Source organism: Muntiacus reevesi, chromosome 3 (genome assembly GCF_963930625.1).
Source record: "Muntiacus reevesi chromosome 3, mMunRee1.1, whole genome shotgun sequence".
In the NCBI taxonomy this organism is placed as follows: Eukaryota; Metazoa; Chordata; class Mammalia; order Artiodactyla; family Cervidae; genus Muntiacus; species Muntiacus reevesi.
In genome coordinates, this window is record NC_089251.1 from 27,562,795 (window position 1) to 27,578,379 (window position 15,585).

The 15,585-nt window shown below is 42.5% G+C and overlaps 1 protein-coding gene across 1 annotated transcript in view; it reads right to left on the reverse strand.

The window, feature by feature from the left end:
• Positions 1-3,740: 3,740 nt before the first annotated feature.
• The window catches only part of APOB (apolipoprotein B), a 43,210-nt gene continuing 31,365 nt past the window's right edge, over positions 3,741-15,585 (reverse strand). The window contains exons 26-29 of the mRNA XM_065927223.1: positions 7,495-15,060; positions 6,639-6,753; positions 6,337-6,523; positions 3,741-5,381 (exon numbers count right to left, since the gene is read on the reverse strand). Of these exons, the coding sequence (XP_065783295.1) occupies positions 3,741-5,381; positions 6,337-6,523; positions 6,639-6,753; positions 7,495-15,060 (9,509 nt within the window). The remainder of the gene's footprint in view (positions 5,382-6,336; positions 6,524-6,638; positions 6,754-7,494; positions 15,061-15,585) is intronic.

A 15,585-nucleotide genomic window follows, 5' to 3' on the forward strand; every position in this document is an offset into this window, starting at 1 on the left:
ATGTTCTCAGGACATGTACATGATGGCTCACTCTCAGGTCAATAGGGCAATTAATTATACAAGAGGAAAAGCTCTGTTTTCTTGTTACATTTCTAAAGGTAGGTATAAGGACACAAAATCAATACAATTGGTTAAAATAATCCTTCATCCCCATTTCTCTGGATAGCTTCTCTAGCCCACATCACCAATATAATATTGGAGATATTTCTGCATGGACATACCATGCAACTGGAAGCATACCATGTGATCCCACATGACCAGCTATGAGTCTATGCCTTACACTAATAATCTGCCCCTTACACATTCCTCCTGTTTCTGCTGATGCCCCATATGTCTTCAAGTTTTTACACAGGTTCAAAATTTCTTAACTCTGAAGTCAGTTTGACTCATTCTGCTTCCTTGTTCTTTGGGTCATCCCAGCAATTTTTGTCTCCAGTGAATTTTCCAGGTGGTTCCAGTCCTTAGAGCTTTTGCACACATCCCTTCTGTCCTTAACAATCAGCCCCACAGCTCTGTCAATTTGTCAGTTATGTCTTCCTGATGCTTCTTGTATCCATCCCACCATCATTCTCAGCAGCTATGACTTGGCTGAGATGCTCAGTATCTTTTACCTGGACCTTACAACAGCCTCAAATCCAGATTCATCCTGTAGAAGCTGTGATATCTGGTTTCTTAAGTCACAACTCATTTCACCCTCCTATTCAAACACTTCCATTGACTGCCCTTGCCAGTCAGGAAAGTACCAGCTTTCAAGACCTCTGCTGCCTTCTGGATCCTGTCTCGCCTTGATTTGGCTACCTCCAAATGTACCTAACTCTGTTTCTTTGCTGTGTTCTTCTGTAGTGTCATTTCTCCCTTACTTCTTCTCAAAGTCTATGTATCCTCAAGATCCATTTCCACAGTCTCCATGAATACTTCTTGGTTTTTATCCTTTCCTGTGATAAACCCTCAGAGTACCTTGTATATATCCATGATGGGAGAGCACATTCCACCTCTGATAAACAGATGGACAGAGAGACATCCAGGGACTGTGTCTTACTACTCTTTTTTTCCTCTCTAGAACTTTTGTGTGTAGCACATAGAAGCACTTAATAAATGTTCACTAAAGTGTCTGGAGAAGGCAGTGACACCCCACTCCAGTACTCTTGCCTGGAAAATACCATGGACAGAGGAGCCTGGTGGGCTGCGGTTCATGGAGTCACTAAGCGTCGGACACGACTGAGCGACTTCACTTTCACTTTTCACTTTCATGCATTGGAGAAGGAAATGGCAACCCACTCCAGTGTTCTTGCCTGGAGAATCCCAGGGACGGGGGAGCCTGGTGGGCTGCCGTCTATGGGGTCGCACAGAGTCGGACATGACTGAAGTGACTTAGCAGCAGCAGCAGCAAACTGTCTAGTTCTCCTTGCCTCCATTCTCTCCTTACCACAAACTTGCTTGAGTAATCATCTAATAATAAGGCACTTGGTTTCTATACAACAATAAAGGTTACAAAATTGTTTCACATTTTATTATTTCAACTAATATTCATGAACAGCCTTTCAAGGCAGGCAGGATAGATATTACCTTTATTTTGTAGATAACAAAACTGAAGTTCACAGAGGGAAAATTAGTGGCCCAAAGCTCCAGACAAGTAAGAAATGTAGCCATTAACTGAACCCAGAGAAGTATCTTGATATGCAGTAGAAGACAAAGGAAGAGGGCAGGCAAAGTCCAAGTCACTCAAGAATTCACTCTTCCAACTTCACTGAGCATGTTAAAGATATGCTAAGGCAGTCAGGGTACCTCATACAAGGGATACCAGTCAGGGAACTAGGAAGGTGGCACTGTGTGATTCTACGGTAACTTTTAATTTGTGTCTATTTTTTTTCCTCCACTCATGCCCCAGACAAAGGTATCACCACATGAGTACTAAGAACCTTGGACTTCTTCCCCTCCAAATTAAGCCATAATCCCAGGCTTCCTTTCAGTTTGAACACTCAGTAGATTCTTGCTGCTCACAGCTCATCAGGGAAAGTCTCGTAGCACTATGCCAGGAACTACTCACATGATGCTCTGGGACCTGGACCTAATTTCCCTCCCATATCATCCTTGGAACTAACCCCTCATTTATTCTGTCATTCATTCACTCAATGATCTCCATCCATCCACTCATTCATCTGCCCACACATTCATCCATCCATCCATCTATTGATTCACTGGCCAAAAGACTTTCTTTTAGTATCAGATCCAGATGTATTCTACCTCCCTGTGACTCTCTTTGGCTCCTCAGTTCCAGACAGAAGAATCATGCAAGGGTACCAAGAGGCTAATGTGTTTCCTAATGCTTGTGCATTTTAAAAGTAGCCTTCAAGAAGGGAATGTGAAGGCTTTATGAAAGAATGGTACAGGTTGAAGGTATTTGGGAATAAGAAGGGCCTTTTCCAAATAGGCCTCATGTAGGACTTGGGTAGGGGTGAGAGTCTGCAATTTCCTATTCTCCAATGGTCACACCCTTCCTCTGTCCTCAAGTGCCACTGAAATAAATGTTATAGCTGCCCTTCCCAATGATATCAACTTCTAGCCTTCCTTCACCAAAGCTCACCTTGGATGCTCTGGCTGGATGTTGTTGTTGTTTAGTTGTTAAGTGATGTCCAACTCTTTTGTGACCCCAGGGACTGTAGCCTGCGAGGCTCCTCTGTCCATGGGATTTCCCAGACAAGAATACTGGAGTGGGTTGCCATTTTCTTCTCCAAGGGATCTCCCCAACCCAGGGATCGAACCCATGTCCCCTGCATTGGCAGACAGATTCTCTACCACTGAGTCACCGGGGAAGCCCCTGACTGGATGTTGACAGTGTTTAAGATCAGAGTTTCAGGTGAGTGGATGAAGCAAGGGAAACACTTGAGTTTTGATTATACTTAGGATGGTTGAATATTAAGTTTGGAGAAATAAAGAAACTCAAGAGCATAAATGTATGCTTGGTCCAGAAATGTTAGGAACCCATGCCTTCTCTCCTACCCTTACCTCCTCGGCCATGAATGGATCCTGGCCAAGCTTCAGGGAGCCTCTAGGGTCCCTATCATGAGGTCCTTGGGGGCTAGGACTTCTTAGCCATTCCTTCTCCATTCCTGGCAGGCGAGTGAAATAAAGGGCCTGGTGATTTATCTCAGAGCCTAGCAGAGAGCCTTGCCTGGCAAATGCAGACTGATTGCTGAGGAAGACTGTGTGTCACATAATGAGATGCTCCTGTGGATCAAATTATGTGAAAGCTTCTGCAAATAATTTTTCATTCTCACTTGGCAAATATACTCTCTGAGATCAGTTACTTCCTTTCAGGTGGCAAAATATGTCCCTTCTTAAATTCTCCTTTTCCCCTATCACTCAAAACAGTATGTGTTCCAGAGGTTTTGAAATGTCAGACATTTGAATAAATACTCCCATTTTCTCTTTCAATGTGAATGAATCACGATGAGTGGTATGATACATGATAAAGAATTTATTTGTTCTCACTCTCCCAGAGTTTAGCAAAATAACTCAGATCCTGGTTTTCTTGAACTTGCAAAAAACATCATTCTCCAGTGTTCAGAGACCTTCAGAGAACTGATGCCAGCTTCAGTGCAGGTCCAGTTCATATGTGCTTCTGCTTTGAGCCAGCTGCCTGTTAACAGGGTTGGCTTGGTCAAAAGTTATATTAATACATACGGTTTGAATTTTTTCCCTATTATGTGAAAGTCAAATTGGAGAATTGCTATAAAAACTCAGAAGGTGATAGTAAACTCTCCTGGAGCAACCTTTATGTAGGGGCTCATGTCATTGACTGTGGCTGATTGTAACTCTTTCAGTAACTCCATGATATAGTTCAGAAACATGTGGTAGTTTTGAATGGACAGGTCAATCAATCTTTTAGATTCAGAGATGAATTTTTCACAGTAATCAGAGAGCTGGTCTGAAAACTCCTGTAGTTTATATGTGAACTGCTGGTGGTAATCAGAAATGATTTCCTTCACTGCAACAACCCAGCTTTTAATTACTTCCTGAGCACTGGTAGAAAGTTCTGTAATCTTCTCTTTCCCCCTTTCCTCTGCGTCAGCAAGGATGCTAAGACGCTCCTGCAAATCTTTCTCAATCAGTGGTTCAATCTGACTTGAGAGTTGGGAAGCAAAATCAGCAGCACTGACAGTGTATTTGGAATGGAAGTCCTTAAGGACATCTACTAGGTTCTTGATCAGGTTGATGATCTTTGCTTCAAATTCATAATATTTCACTGTCCAGCCAACCATAGTTGGATCAAAATATTCTTGGTGAAGAGCCTGCACGTACTGATGGAGCTGTTGTAATTCTTGAGAAGCTTCCTGAAGTTTATTTTGGATTAGTTTGTTAAACTCAACAAAGTTATGGTCTAGGTTTTCTTTCAGGGATGTAAAAACAAATGAAATGTATATGTCAAAGACTGTGTTGATATTCTGTAGGGTTTGAATAACGAGGTCAGTCAATTTCTTCTCTTTGAAGTATTTAAGTTCACTTTCTATCTCTTGGAAAATGTCTTGTAGAGACCTCTGAAGATTACTTAGCATCTCTGTCATCATGGTAGACTGGAGGTAACTAAGTGCTTTTTGGATCTCTTGTGAGAAAAATATAAGCGTTTTCATATACTCCAAGACCATACCTATTAGTTGATTGCTCATTGACGCAAAAGAAAATTTATTGTTTAGGTCCTTGTATAATTCAGACTCCTCCATCAGGTATAGGAAATAGGAAAACAGTATATGTAACCCATTATGGATATTTGAATGTACCTGGGACAGTCGCTTCGCTATTTCCTGTATGACCACAGTGCAGAGCTCATCTCCAGTATAGTTCCTGGCTCTTCCTGGGAGCTGGAATCTGGTTACATTCAAGAGATCAATGAACAAGTCAGCTGCACGCTTGACTGTCATGCTATATCCCTGAGTAACTCCTATTAAGCTGTCTGACACATTCTGCTGGAGTCTCTGGAGACCACTGTGGTCCTTCTGAGCCAACAGTTCCCGGTACAGACGCTGGGCCTTGTCCTTCCACTGCTGGTAGGTTTCAGTGGTGCCTCTGGCCATGCTTTGGAGTTCCACGTCCACTTCATCAATCTGCCTCATGGCCCCTTGATACACCTGATCGGCGCTGTCCTGCAGGCCTCTCCTCAGTTTTAAAGAAGCGTCTTTCAGATCAAGTCCCGTGTACTCTTGGTGGTACTTGTTGACATAGTCATAAAGGGCTCCTGTGGCCCTGGGCACATTGTCTTTGAGCGAGCTTAACAATTCGGACACTGCTTCTTCTTCCCAGTTAGCCTTGATCTGAACTTTATCATCCAATTCCAGGACCCTCAACTCCATTTTGAATATGTTGAGTATTTTATCTGGAGAGGCCTAAGACCAGCAGAAAAGGATGAAAAGAACATGTTTTCAATTATCCTGATTACATAATATACTGCATTAAAACTTCATTAGCAATTAAAAGTAAAGATCAGAGGATCTTTCATATTCTGATGGAGATTTATCTTTCACATGTCATAACTTTCATATGTGTTTGTCTTATGGTTAAGCAAATACACTCTTGTTAATTCCTCTTTAACACATGCCCCAGAAAGGATAAAATTATGTACAGCATTTGCACAGTGACATTTAACATCAAGGCTTTTCTAGGACTGAAGGTCAGAAGAGGAAGAGAAAGTGAAGGAAGAGGGAGGAGGAGGATGGAGAGAATGGGGAGGAAAAAAAAACCCAGGAACACACTAATTCAGAGAAAGAAGATGTAACAAAAATGAAAAATATCCAGGGTCCATCTAGGAGAGAACTAGAAGACCAATACCAGGTGCCATCCATCCTCCAAGCCTATGACAAACTTTAATAATAGAACCTGATTATTTCTTCTTCTCTACTAATGCCATCTTTGATTTGGCCCCGGCAGAACTTGTATGGTAGGTGAAAGGAATCTGGCATATCTTACCTAACAATCCTATCATGGGGAAGAATTTTGAAGCCTCAAATACTCCAGATGCCCCAATCTGAAAAATGTACTCAGCATATGGCAGAGTTTGTCCACGATTTAGGTGATAAGGCAAAATCTCTCATCTTTTTAGAATTACCCAAATGTAATAAAATAATAGTGGTAATAGGAAGTCATATGTGCATCTCATACAATCAATAAAAGACTCCTAACACTTTCTGGAGAAGAGTTCCTCAGAAGAGAAGTTTAACCAGTTCATTGCTTGTGTTTTACCTGGTTTTGGAAAGCCCAGGTAATACTTTGTATGGACTTCCATTTATCTGCCCATATTCTATGTTTGCTTTTGATATGTGTAAACCACTAGATGGGACTCACCTGAGGGCGGTAGTAGAGGTTCCATCTCAATAAGGTATCACTAATGTTTTTCACGTCGACGACCACAGTGCCTATGGCTGGGGAGGCTACCAATGAGGAGAAGTGGTTCTCATTTTCTTGGTAGTGAAGACGGACATCAGTTAATGTTGGGCTGGTGATGTTAAAGTCAACCTTTCCATTCCAGTACCTGAAAGCAAAAAAAACCCAAACCCCCCAAAAAACAGATGGGCCATCACGAAAAGGAGGTGGAGATGGCAGACACCACAATGACGAGAAAAAAGATGAAATTAAAAGTTCCCTACCCAAGTCCTTGATATTTGCCATCTTCTTCATATTCTGCACTGAAGTCACGGTGTGCAAATGACGCGTTAGTCTTATACACTAACATGCCACCTTCGATTTTGTGTGTTCCTACAACTGTATGGGACAGATTTTATATTTCGTTAGATTAGTAACTGCAGGATATAAATATTTTCCTTGTGAAAATAGAGAATTCTACCTTAACTATATGTCTTATATGTTTGTAACATGCAGTCCTCATTTGAAAAAAAAAGGAGGACACCTTATGCGTCCTACAATGATTACAGAAACACCTATTTTCTCTGAAACTATTTCTATAGAATATCAGTAGGTTTTCAACAGGATGGTTTTCACATATGGGGTATAAATGTATCTCCTTCCTGCCTCTTTTAAATTGTGCTATAGATAGCAGCTTTGCCTCAAGTCCTATTTAAATACATAATGATTTATTTACAACTCTCATTGAAGAAATACAGCAGAGGATCGGGGAGCTTCCCTGGTGGCTCAGTGGTAAAGAATCCACCTGCCAATGCCAGAACCATGGGTTCGATCCCTGATCTGGGAAGATCCCACATGGCAAGGAGCATCTAAGCCTGTGTACTACAACTATTGAGCTTGTGCTCTAGAGCCCGGGAACTGCAACAACTGAAGTACATGCTCTGCAACAAGAGAAGCCATTGCAATGAGAAGCCCATGCACCACAACTAGAGAGTAGCCCTCACTTGCCACAACTACAGAAAACTCCATGTAGCAAACAAAGACCCAGCACAGTCAAATATAAATAAAGTCTTAAAAAAAAACAACAAGAAATACAGCATGTGTGTTGGGGCGGGGTGGGGAGTCAGGACATTTCCTTACCATTTAGGTCATACTCTAGGAACTGAATGGTTGAGCTGCATGTGGAATCCAGGAATGTTTCAACATGATCTCCGTTGTTTTTCAAACCAGCACGCCAAGTGGTGTTGTACAAGGGCGAGGCCACCTCAAAACGTGCCGTCAGTGTTCCAAAGGAAGGAATGAGAATTCCAGCAGGTACAGAGAACTTCATGGAAGGAATCTCAAGAGTCTGCTCGGGCACGGTGATGGTCGGCAGCTCAAAGTCTGCGATGTTACTGGCCACCACGTTTAGATCCAGAACAGTGCTGCCAACTGAAATACTTTTGGGAAGGGTGAAGTGGGACACAGTCAGCTGAGATGCAGGCACAGTTATCTCAAAAAAGGGAACAGAGGAGGCTTCTGGTTTAGAGTACTGTATTAACACATCAACTCTGGGGAATTTCACTTTGGGTAGAGTTGATACGTTGAAGGTCAATGGCAGAGTACTTAGCTTCTTGTAGATTTTTATTTCACTGAGGTCAAGTGTGTAAGATGGAAACTGAAGATCTGTAAAGGGGACTTGGAATGTAGGTGTGACATGAATGGAATTTTGATTATTTTGTTTCAGTCCAGGAATAATGAATTTATCATCCAATTCTTGCATGGGGATAGAAACAAGATAACCATTGGGGTTTTTGGTATATATGAGGGCAGTTGCAGCACGGAGATACTGTTTCCTATTAAGGCTGGTGGTAACATCCAGCTTTAGGAGGTCCCACAAGCTCTTGTTATAAACTGGTAGGACAGTATCTTTGAGGAACCGTAGGTACCCATCTAAGGAGACTGCCATGTCAAAGCGAGCCACTTCTTGGTCATTAGAGAGCTGTATATTGTTCTGAAGAGACCCAGAATGAACCTGGACCTGACTTTTCCAGCTGATTTTCTGGTTCTCAGTGTTAACATTCAAGGAGACTTCCTGGCCAAGGAAATTAAGAAGGGAACTGGGCTGATGTGCACGGACCTGAACGAGGGCTGATATTTTCCACAGAGAGAGCTCCAGGGTGGCTTTGCTTGTATGCTCTCCAGATGTTAAAATGAGGCCCCCTAGCTCTAAATGGTTTTTCATATTTTGTTCCCAGATGGTATATACGCGTTGGAGTGTGGCTTCTCCAGCAAAATTTTCTTTTACTTTGAGGTCCCAGAGACCATCTGCTTTGGAGGCTCCTTGCAGTGTCACAGAAGATCTGGTGCCCTTGGAATTCAAGTAAGTGCTGGCTTCACTGGCAAGAGACCCTGAATATCCCCGTGAACCAAAAGAACCCTCAACACCTCCTTTGGTAGATGACTCAATGGAAAAGTAAGAGGTGAGGCTTTCTAAGGTGAGCTTGTGGGTAACTGCTCCCACAGCAGCAGAGAGCAGTTTGGGGGAATTGAAATTATACTTTAATTCAATGGCTGAAGAGACAGTAGGTTTTGACTTGGTATTCCCATGAAGCTCTTGCTTGAAACTCATTTTCAAAATTGGAATTTGGACTCTTGCCGTTGTTGTCACTGATGCGTCCATATTTTTCTTGGTGAAACTAATGGTACTGTCATGACTGCCCTCCACAAATCTGTTACTCAGGGACAGAGCTGTGGCTAACTTTAGTCCTCTTTTCCTCGTCAAACTTGAGGTGCCCTCCAATTTGTACTGTAGTGCATCCATGACAGAAGACGATGAAGTAAGAAAATGAGCGACAATATCTGACTGGTTATAAAGACCAGCATTGGTATTCAGTGTGATGACACTTGATTTAAAGGAAAAATCATAGGTAATATTGCCCAGGGCTGGAATTAAAATTTTGTTTATGGTACTCAATACCTTGAACTCTGGAAGAGAAAGCTCAGAAAGTTCCCTAGGGACATGAAGGGTTGGCAGCTCTAAAAATGGCAGGACTAACGTGTATGAGGGTACATAGATGCCAGAACCCAGGACAGTGATGCTGGGGGTGCTGATCTCTTTGGGGATCATATACTCAAATGTTAACATCTTTACTGTGAAGGGAGACACCTCAATGTTGGCAATTGGAATAGTGTATCCAGGAATTTTATAGATCTTGGGTTGCTGGTTAAGGGATTTTTCAACTTTGTACTTATCAAATGTAGTTTTTGCTTCATTATAGGATTTGATAAAAAAATCTAGTGCCTGGTTTCTCACTGTCTGGAAAAGCCTGGAGAAGGAATTGATGTTACGACGGATAAGTGCATAGAAGGCATCCAGAGGAACTGGGATGGAATGCTTGTCTTTGTTTTTCTTATACTGAGCCCTTACACTTAAATCAAATGATTGCTTTGTTGTTTTCAAGAAATCCTTCAAGCCTGTCTTTTCCCACAAGGAGATTTTTTTCATCTGGGGAGTTGTGAGATTTGTGTAAGGTATAGTCATTTCAGGGATTGTTAAAGGAATGTTTAAGAAATCCAGGTTGGCTTCTCCATTTATTCCTAGGTGGGCTTCAATGCTTTTCTCACTGTTGCCAGCAGAGAAATTTTGATGGTACTTATACTGATTGAACCTGCCACTTGCTTGCCAACTGGTTTGCTGGGCACTAGGACTCAGAAACAGTGCGTAATTATTCAGAAAGTCTATCTTCCCTGTCAGTTTTAATGGAAAGCTAACTCTCAAGTTCCCTTCATTATTTGTGGATGCAGTCATCTCATATGGCTGTGCTGAAAAGAAAAGAGAATTTTTCAAAGTTCCAACAACTTTCCCATTTAAATGCGCATCATGGTTGCCGGTTATCTCTGCCTTCCCCTCTTGAAGCAGTGCCAGGCCTTTAGCAGTTAGAACACTGCGACCCACATGCTGGCATTCAGCTTGCGACTGGATTTCAAATTTAGAGAAGTTGAGGAAGCGAGATTCATACAGTATTTTTTGGTTCACTCTTAGGTGTTTGCTGTTGATCTTATTAGACAATCTGAAGGAAGTGATGGACTCTTCCACAGTAAAGCTACTTTGGGATTCATGTGTTCCCTCATCTGAGAATTCGTGGCAGGCCAATTTCCAGGATGCGGTTCCAGAAGAAGCCCATGCTATGTGCCCAGCTTCCAACAGGGTCTTGAGGTCACTGTGCAGGTCAGCCTGGCTGGAGAAGTCCAGTTGGGGGATGTTCAATTTGTGGAAGTACTTTGTGTTGCTGTCCAGGGTAAGCTGATTATTTACCTTGACGAGCACACCATTACTGAGCTCCAGTGTATTTTTGTCTGTGTGTATACCCGCCACTGTGTTTGACTTTCCCTCAAAAGTATTTCCAGTCCAGAGCACCTCACTCTCATGCTCCGTCTTCAGGTACTTGCTGGAGAACCTCATGGATTCCTTCAGAACCAGTGGATTAATCATAGGGTCTGAAAGTTGTGCTTTTGCTTGAAAATCAAAATTGAGCACTTCTAATCTGGATGCTCCTTTGGCGGTGATGGAAGCCTCGATCTCCACCTGGTTTGCTGAAGCTGTTGCATTCTGAATGTCAGCATTTGCATCTAACGTGAAAAGGGGAGACTGGATTTTCAGAATGCCGTACAGTTTGCCAAAAGCAGGTACTTCAATTGTGTGTGAGATGTGGGGAAGCTGGAATTCTGGGATGTGAAGGTCAGAAACTTGAAAATCTGTAAGGTTGAGATTCGGGACGACAAATTCTGGAATAGTGATTTCCGGTAAATGGAAGTCTGGCACAGTGATCCCAGCAAGAATGGTATCCACCCCGCTCAGATCCCCCAGGTACACTTCCGGGACTGGCCACTGCAGCTCACTGTTCAGCATCTGGTCAATGGTTCTGATGATCTTTATTTTTATTTCTACGAAGTCAATTGTAAAGGAAGGGACGTGGAGGGTATTGAGGATGGTAAATTCTGGAGTGGAAAAGTTGGATGGGATTTTCACATCCTTCAGTGTTTTGAAGTTGATCTGAAAGGATGGAATTCTCAGATCTGTCAGGGGAATGATGAAGTCAGGAGTCTGATATGTAGCCTCCTGAAGGGCACGGAGACTGATTTCAAAGGTAGGTATGGTCCCAAAGGTGGTCTGGATTTTGGGAACAGTGAACCCTTGTTCTACTAACGTTTTCAGGTTTTCAGCCCAGTCTTGGATCGAATACTGTTCTGCAAAGTCAGTAAGGTTCTTAGCAGCAAGAACCCACCAGTCAGAAATGTAGGTGACGAGTGTGTTGTAAACCTGGCCCACTAGGAATAGGTACCGCTGGAGTTCCTGACATATATCCATTTGATATATTTGGTCTCGAAAATCTTCCAGGGTCTCCTGAAATTTTGCTTTCATGTAAGTTACAGACGTTGAACTTAGAGCCTTCTGTAACCAATCCAAGACCACAGTGATTTTGGTGGCCTTTAGGTTTTCCAGATAGGTTGAGACCATAATCCTAGCATCCTCTACAAGCAGTCTGAATGCCTTTGCTTTCTGTGGGAGTTCCAGGGCCTGAATTTCATCATTGATTCTCTGAGTCACCTCGTGAATTTTGTTATTGGTTTCGTCTACAAACTGGTGGTAATCAAATGACTTTAATTTTTTCACCAACATGTCAAGGAATCTGTTTACTTCTTCAAGGAATTGATTAAAAGACAATGCTTCAAGCTGCTTGAGAGCATTGTTGGTAAGCCCAATCAATTTTTCAACAAGATCTGCCATCTTGACTTGCTGTAGGACACTGCTTAGCTTCTGAACAGTCTCCTGCAGCTTATATTGTTGGGCCAACTGCACTGATTTATCCATTAAAGCCTGGATGTGCTGATCTATTTTATACATCTCAATGAATTCATGGACCATGACTCTGAAAGTATTGATTTCCTCAGTTACTTCAAAACCTTCAGAAAGACTTGTAACACAGTATTTGACATGCTCAATAATTTCCTTTATTTTTTGAAATGGGATTGCAGTTCTCAACTGATCTAAAAGCACTCTGATGTCAACAGCTTCAATCTGCTGTTTGAACATTTCAGCAAGGTGCTGGATGTCTACAGTCTGAATCTGTACCTTGAGCTGTTGCAATTTTTCTTGTATCTGGATTCTTATTTGATACTTAGTATCCATATTTTGAATCCAAGATGCAGTACTACTTCCAATTTTGTTAAAATCAAAATTTTCAATAAAAAAATACAGATCACGGATTTTTTTTACTAAATTGACACGGATATGATAATGTTCATCAAGAATTTTCAATTTTTCAATGATTTGATCAATAATCTTAGCAATAGTTGTCTTAAAATCATGCAAATCATAATTATCTTCAATATACTGATCAAATTGTATCACATATGTTTGCAGCTGAGACAGTTTTTCATTAAGGTTGATTTTGGCATTGTCTAATACAATTTGCAGGTCATTTTCTGTCATTTGATAATTTTCTGTGAAAGCAGTTAGTTTCTCCTTGGCACTCAAAACTTGTCTCTCCCAATTGAACGTGCTCAGATAATCATTAACTTGCTGTGAAAGTCTGTCCAAGGCTGCTACATATTTCCTCATGTGTTGATCAATATGGGTGTGCTTCAATTCTTTCTGTACAGCCTCCAGTGCACCTATAACTACTGCCCGAGTCTTCTCAAAATATTTTGGCAGGAATTTAAAGAATGGGAGATGGATGGTGTGAGCATTTTGGTTCTTATCATATTTTACAGAAGCAACAAGAGTGAATTCTTGGGGCTGACCAACAGAATCCCTCATCTCTAAAGTGTCAATGACATTGATGGGCTGGCTGAGTACAAATGGCACTGCAATTGGGAAGTCCAGCACAGTGAGGTCAGCCAGGACTCGTCCGCTGAGCTCAATACCAACTTTGTCTTTTGTGTTGTAAGCACTGAAGTCCTGGCTGTATTCGTTTTGGTCCAACCGGGTCCTGAGTTTCCAGTCACCAGTCTGCTCGGCCAGAGTGAGTAGGGCATTGACTTTGTGATCAAGAGCAGTGGTGATGCTTCTCTTGGACATGAGATGGTGACCTGTGGATCCTCTGTAATCATGGGAGAAAGTAAAGGCCAGAGGTTCTGCTTTCAACAGGAATTTGCTGTAGAGCTGCCCCGTGTGTTGTCCCCAGAGAACCAGCTTCCCATTGCCATTTGTATGTGTCTCGATGGTCATTGTAAATGGGGCCACTGCAGAGCGGAATGCATTGCTGAAATGCAGGGAGTCTGAATTGTAGTTTGTACTGATGTCCACCGTTGAAGCAAGCCCAGCAATGTTCGTGTTGAGCCGATGGCTAAACTCTGTTCCTTGCACCTTAGCTACAGTGTCTGCTTTATAGCTTGCAGATAAGTCAGCATAAGAAAGAGTGTAGATGTGTTTTATTTCATCATTTTGGTAGGCTCCTTTTATGGTCCCACCCACATTCAGCTTCAGAGGTTCTAGCCTTAATTTTCCACTGTTGGTCATATCCAGAGCATTGAATTTCAAGTCACTGTTTAAAGTAGTTACCAGGGAATAGGGCTCTAACTGTAGATTAAAATTTTGCTTATAAAACTTGTCAGAGCTATAAATGTTGTCGAGTTTGGAAGAGAAGTCCAGTGAGAACCCTGCAACATTCAGATTGTTTGTGTAGTCAAGTTTCATTTCATCATATGAACCCATCATGTCATTTGAAAGCTTGAGTCCTTCCTGGTTGATTCTGAAGTGGAAGATGTTTTTGCTGTCGACACCCAGAATCATGGCCTGATAAGCACTTCCCAGTGACACCTCTGTGGGGGCAGCTTTTCCATCTAGACTGAATTTCACAAGGTGTTCCCGAAAGCGGCCGTTTGATGTTAATTTCAGAGATGCCCCAGAGAGGCTGACTGCCGCGTTGAGTTCATTCTCCAGCACCAGGGGACTATACTTCAAGCTGGTCATTGCACTGGTGGACATTCCATCCTGGGCAATCCTGAGTGTTGCCTTGTGAGCACCACTATTAATTTTGTCAGTGCCCAAGATGTCAGCATTTAACTCAAGGCCGTGAGAGTTTAGAGATCCAGAAAGCAGGGTGAAGAACCTCAGTGACTTGTAATCAGCCTGATACTCGGAACGGAGCAATGCACTCTGCTTAGAGAAGGTCAGATCCACCTTGTTTGAAGTGGCAAAGTCCTCATACTTCCCGCTGGTGTCAGATTTCAGGGTCAGCTCGTAGTTCTCATATTTCAGGGAAGCGGTGTTTTTCATGAGGCCATCTTGCAGATCCGAGGTGGAGGTAATGGAGACAGTGCCATCATCATACCTTCCTGTTATCTGGTTGGTGCCCTGGACGTAGGAGGAGTTAAACCTCAGGTTGGATTCTCCAGTGAGCTGGCCCGTGGCAGGATCTCTCTGATAAGACAGGTCAAATGCACCTTTAGCATAGAATGCAGAGGCTCTGAACTGTCCGTCAATCTTGACTTCCTTGACGTACAAATGCTCTTTCTTCTTTGAGTCCAAGTGGATTGACGCAGAAATCTGTGGGCCCCAGGCACTGGAGGCGTCAAATGTTAGCAGACCTGAGGTCGGATTGTTTCCCCTTTTCTCTACGTGACTGAATTTGATATTTGAATCCAGAAATTTGTGGTGTAGAGACCCATCACCTGATAACGTGAGTGTATTCCTGTGGTCATACGCTGCTTTTCCAGATCCTAGCATAAAAATCAAAACACATTGATTAAATGAAGTCATACGTCTCCAGAACAATTGCTATGGTGAAAGGCTTTCAGTAATAAAGTCCCATTGGTCTGGGTCAGTTGTGCCACAGTCTCCTCTATTTGTAGTGTGAGCACGAAATCTGACAGCAAAAGGCCTTCCTCCCAGAAGCCCTCCCTGACTACCACAGACCTTGCTGGGTTTCCCTTTCAAGTGCCTCCACTTTATACCTAGACCGTGTCACAGCATCTTTCACACTGAAATCTAACTGCCAGTTTATCTGTTCATCTTCTCTCTTACTGCCTAGTAGGATATTTGGTACATATGCGTTTAATAAATATTTCCAAAAGAAGAGAGGCAGGAAGGGAGAAAGGTAGGAAGGAAAAAGTATAGGGTTCCCTATTTGCAGGGCAGCAGTGGATACACAGACATAGAGAACAGACTTATGGACAAGGTGGTGGAGGGGGAGGAAGGAGAGGGTGGGATATATGGAGAGAGTGACACGGAAACATATACATTAC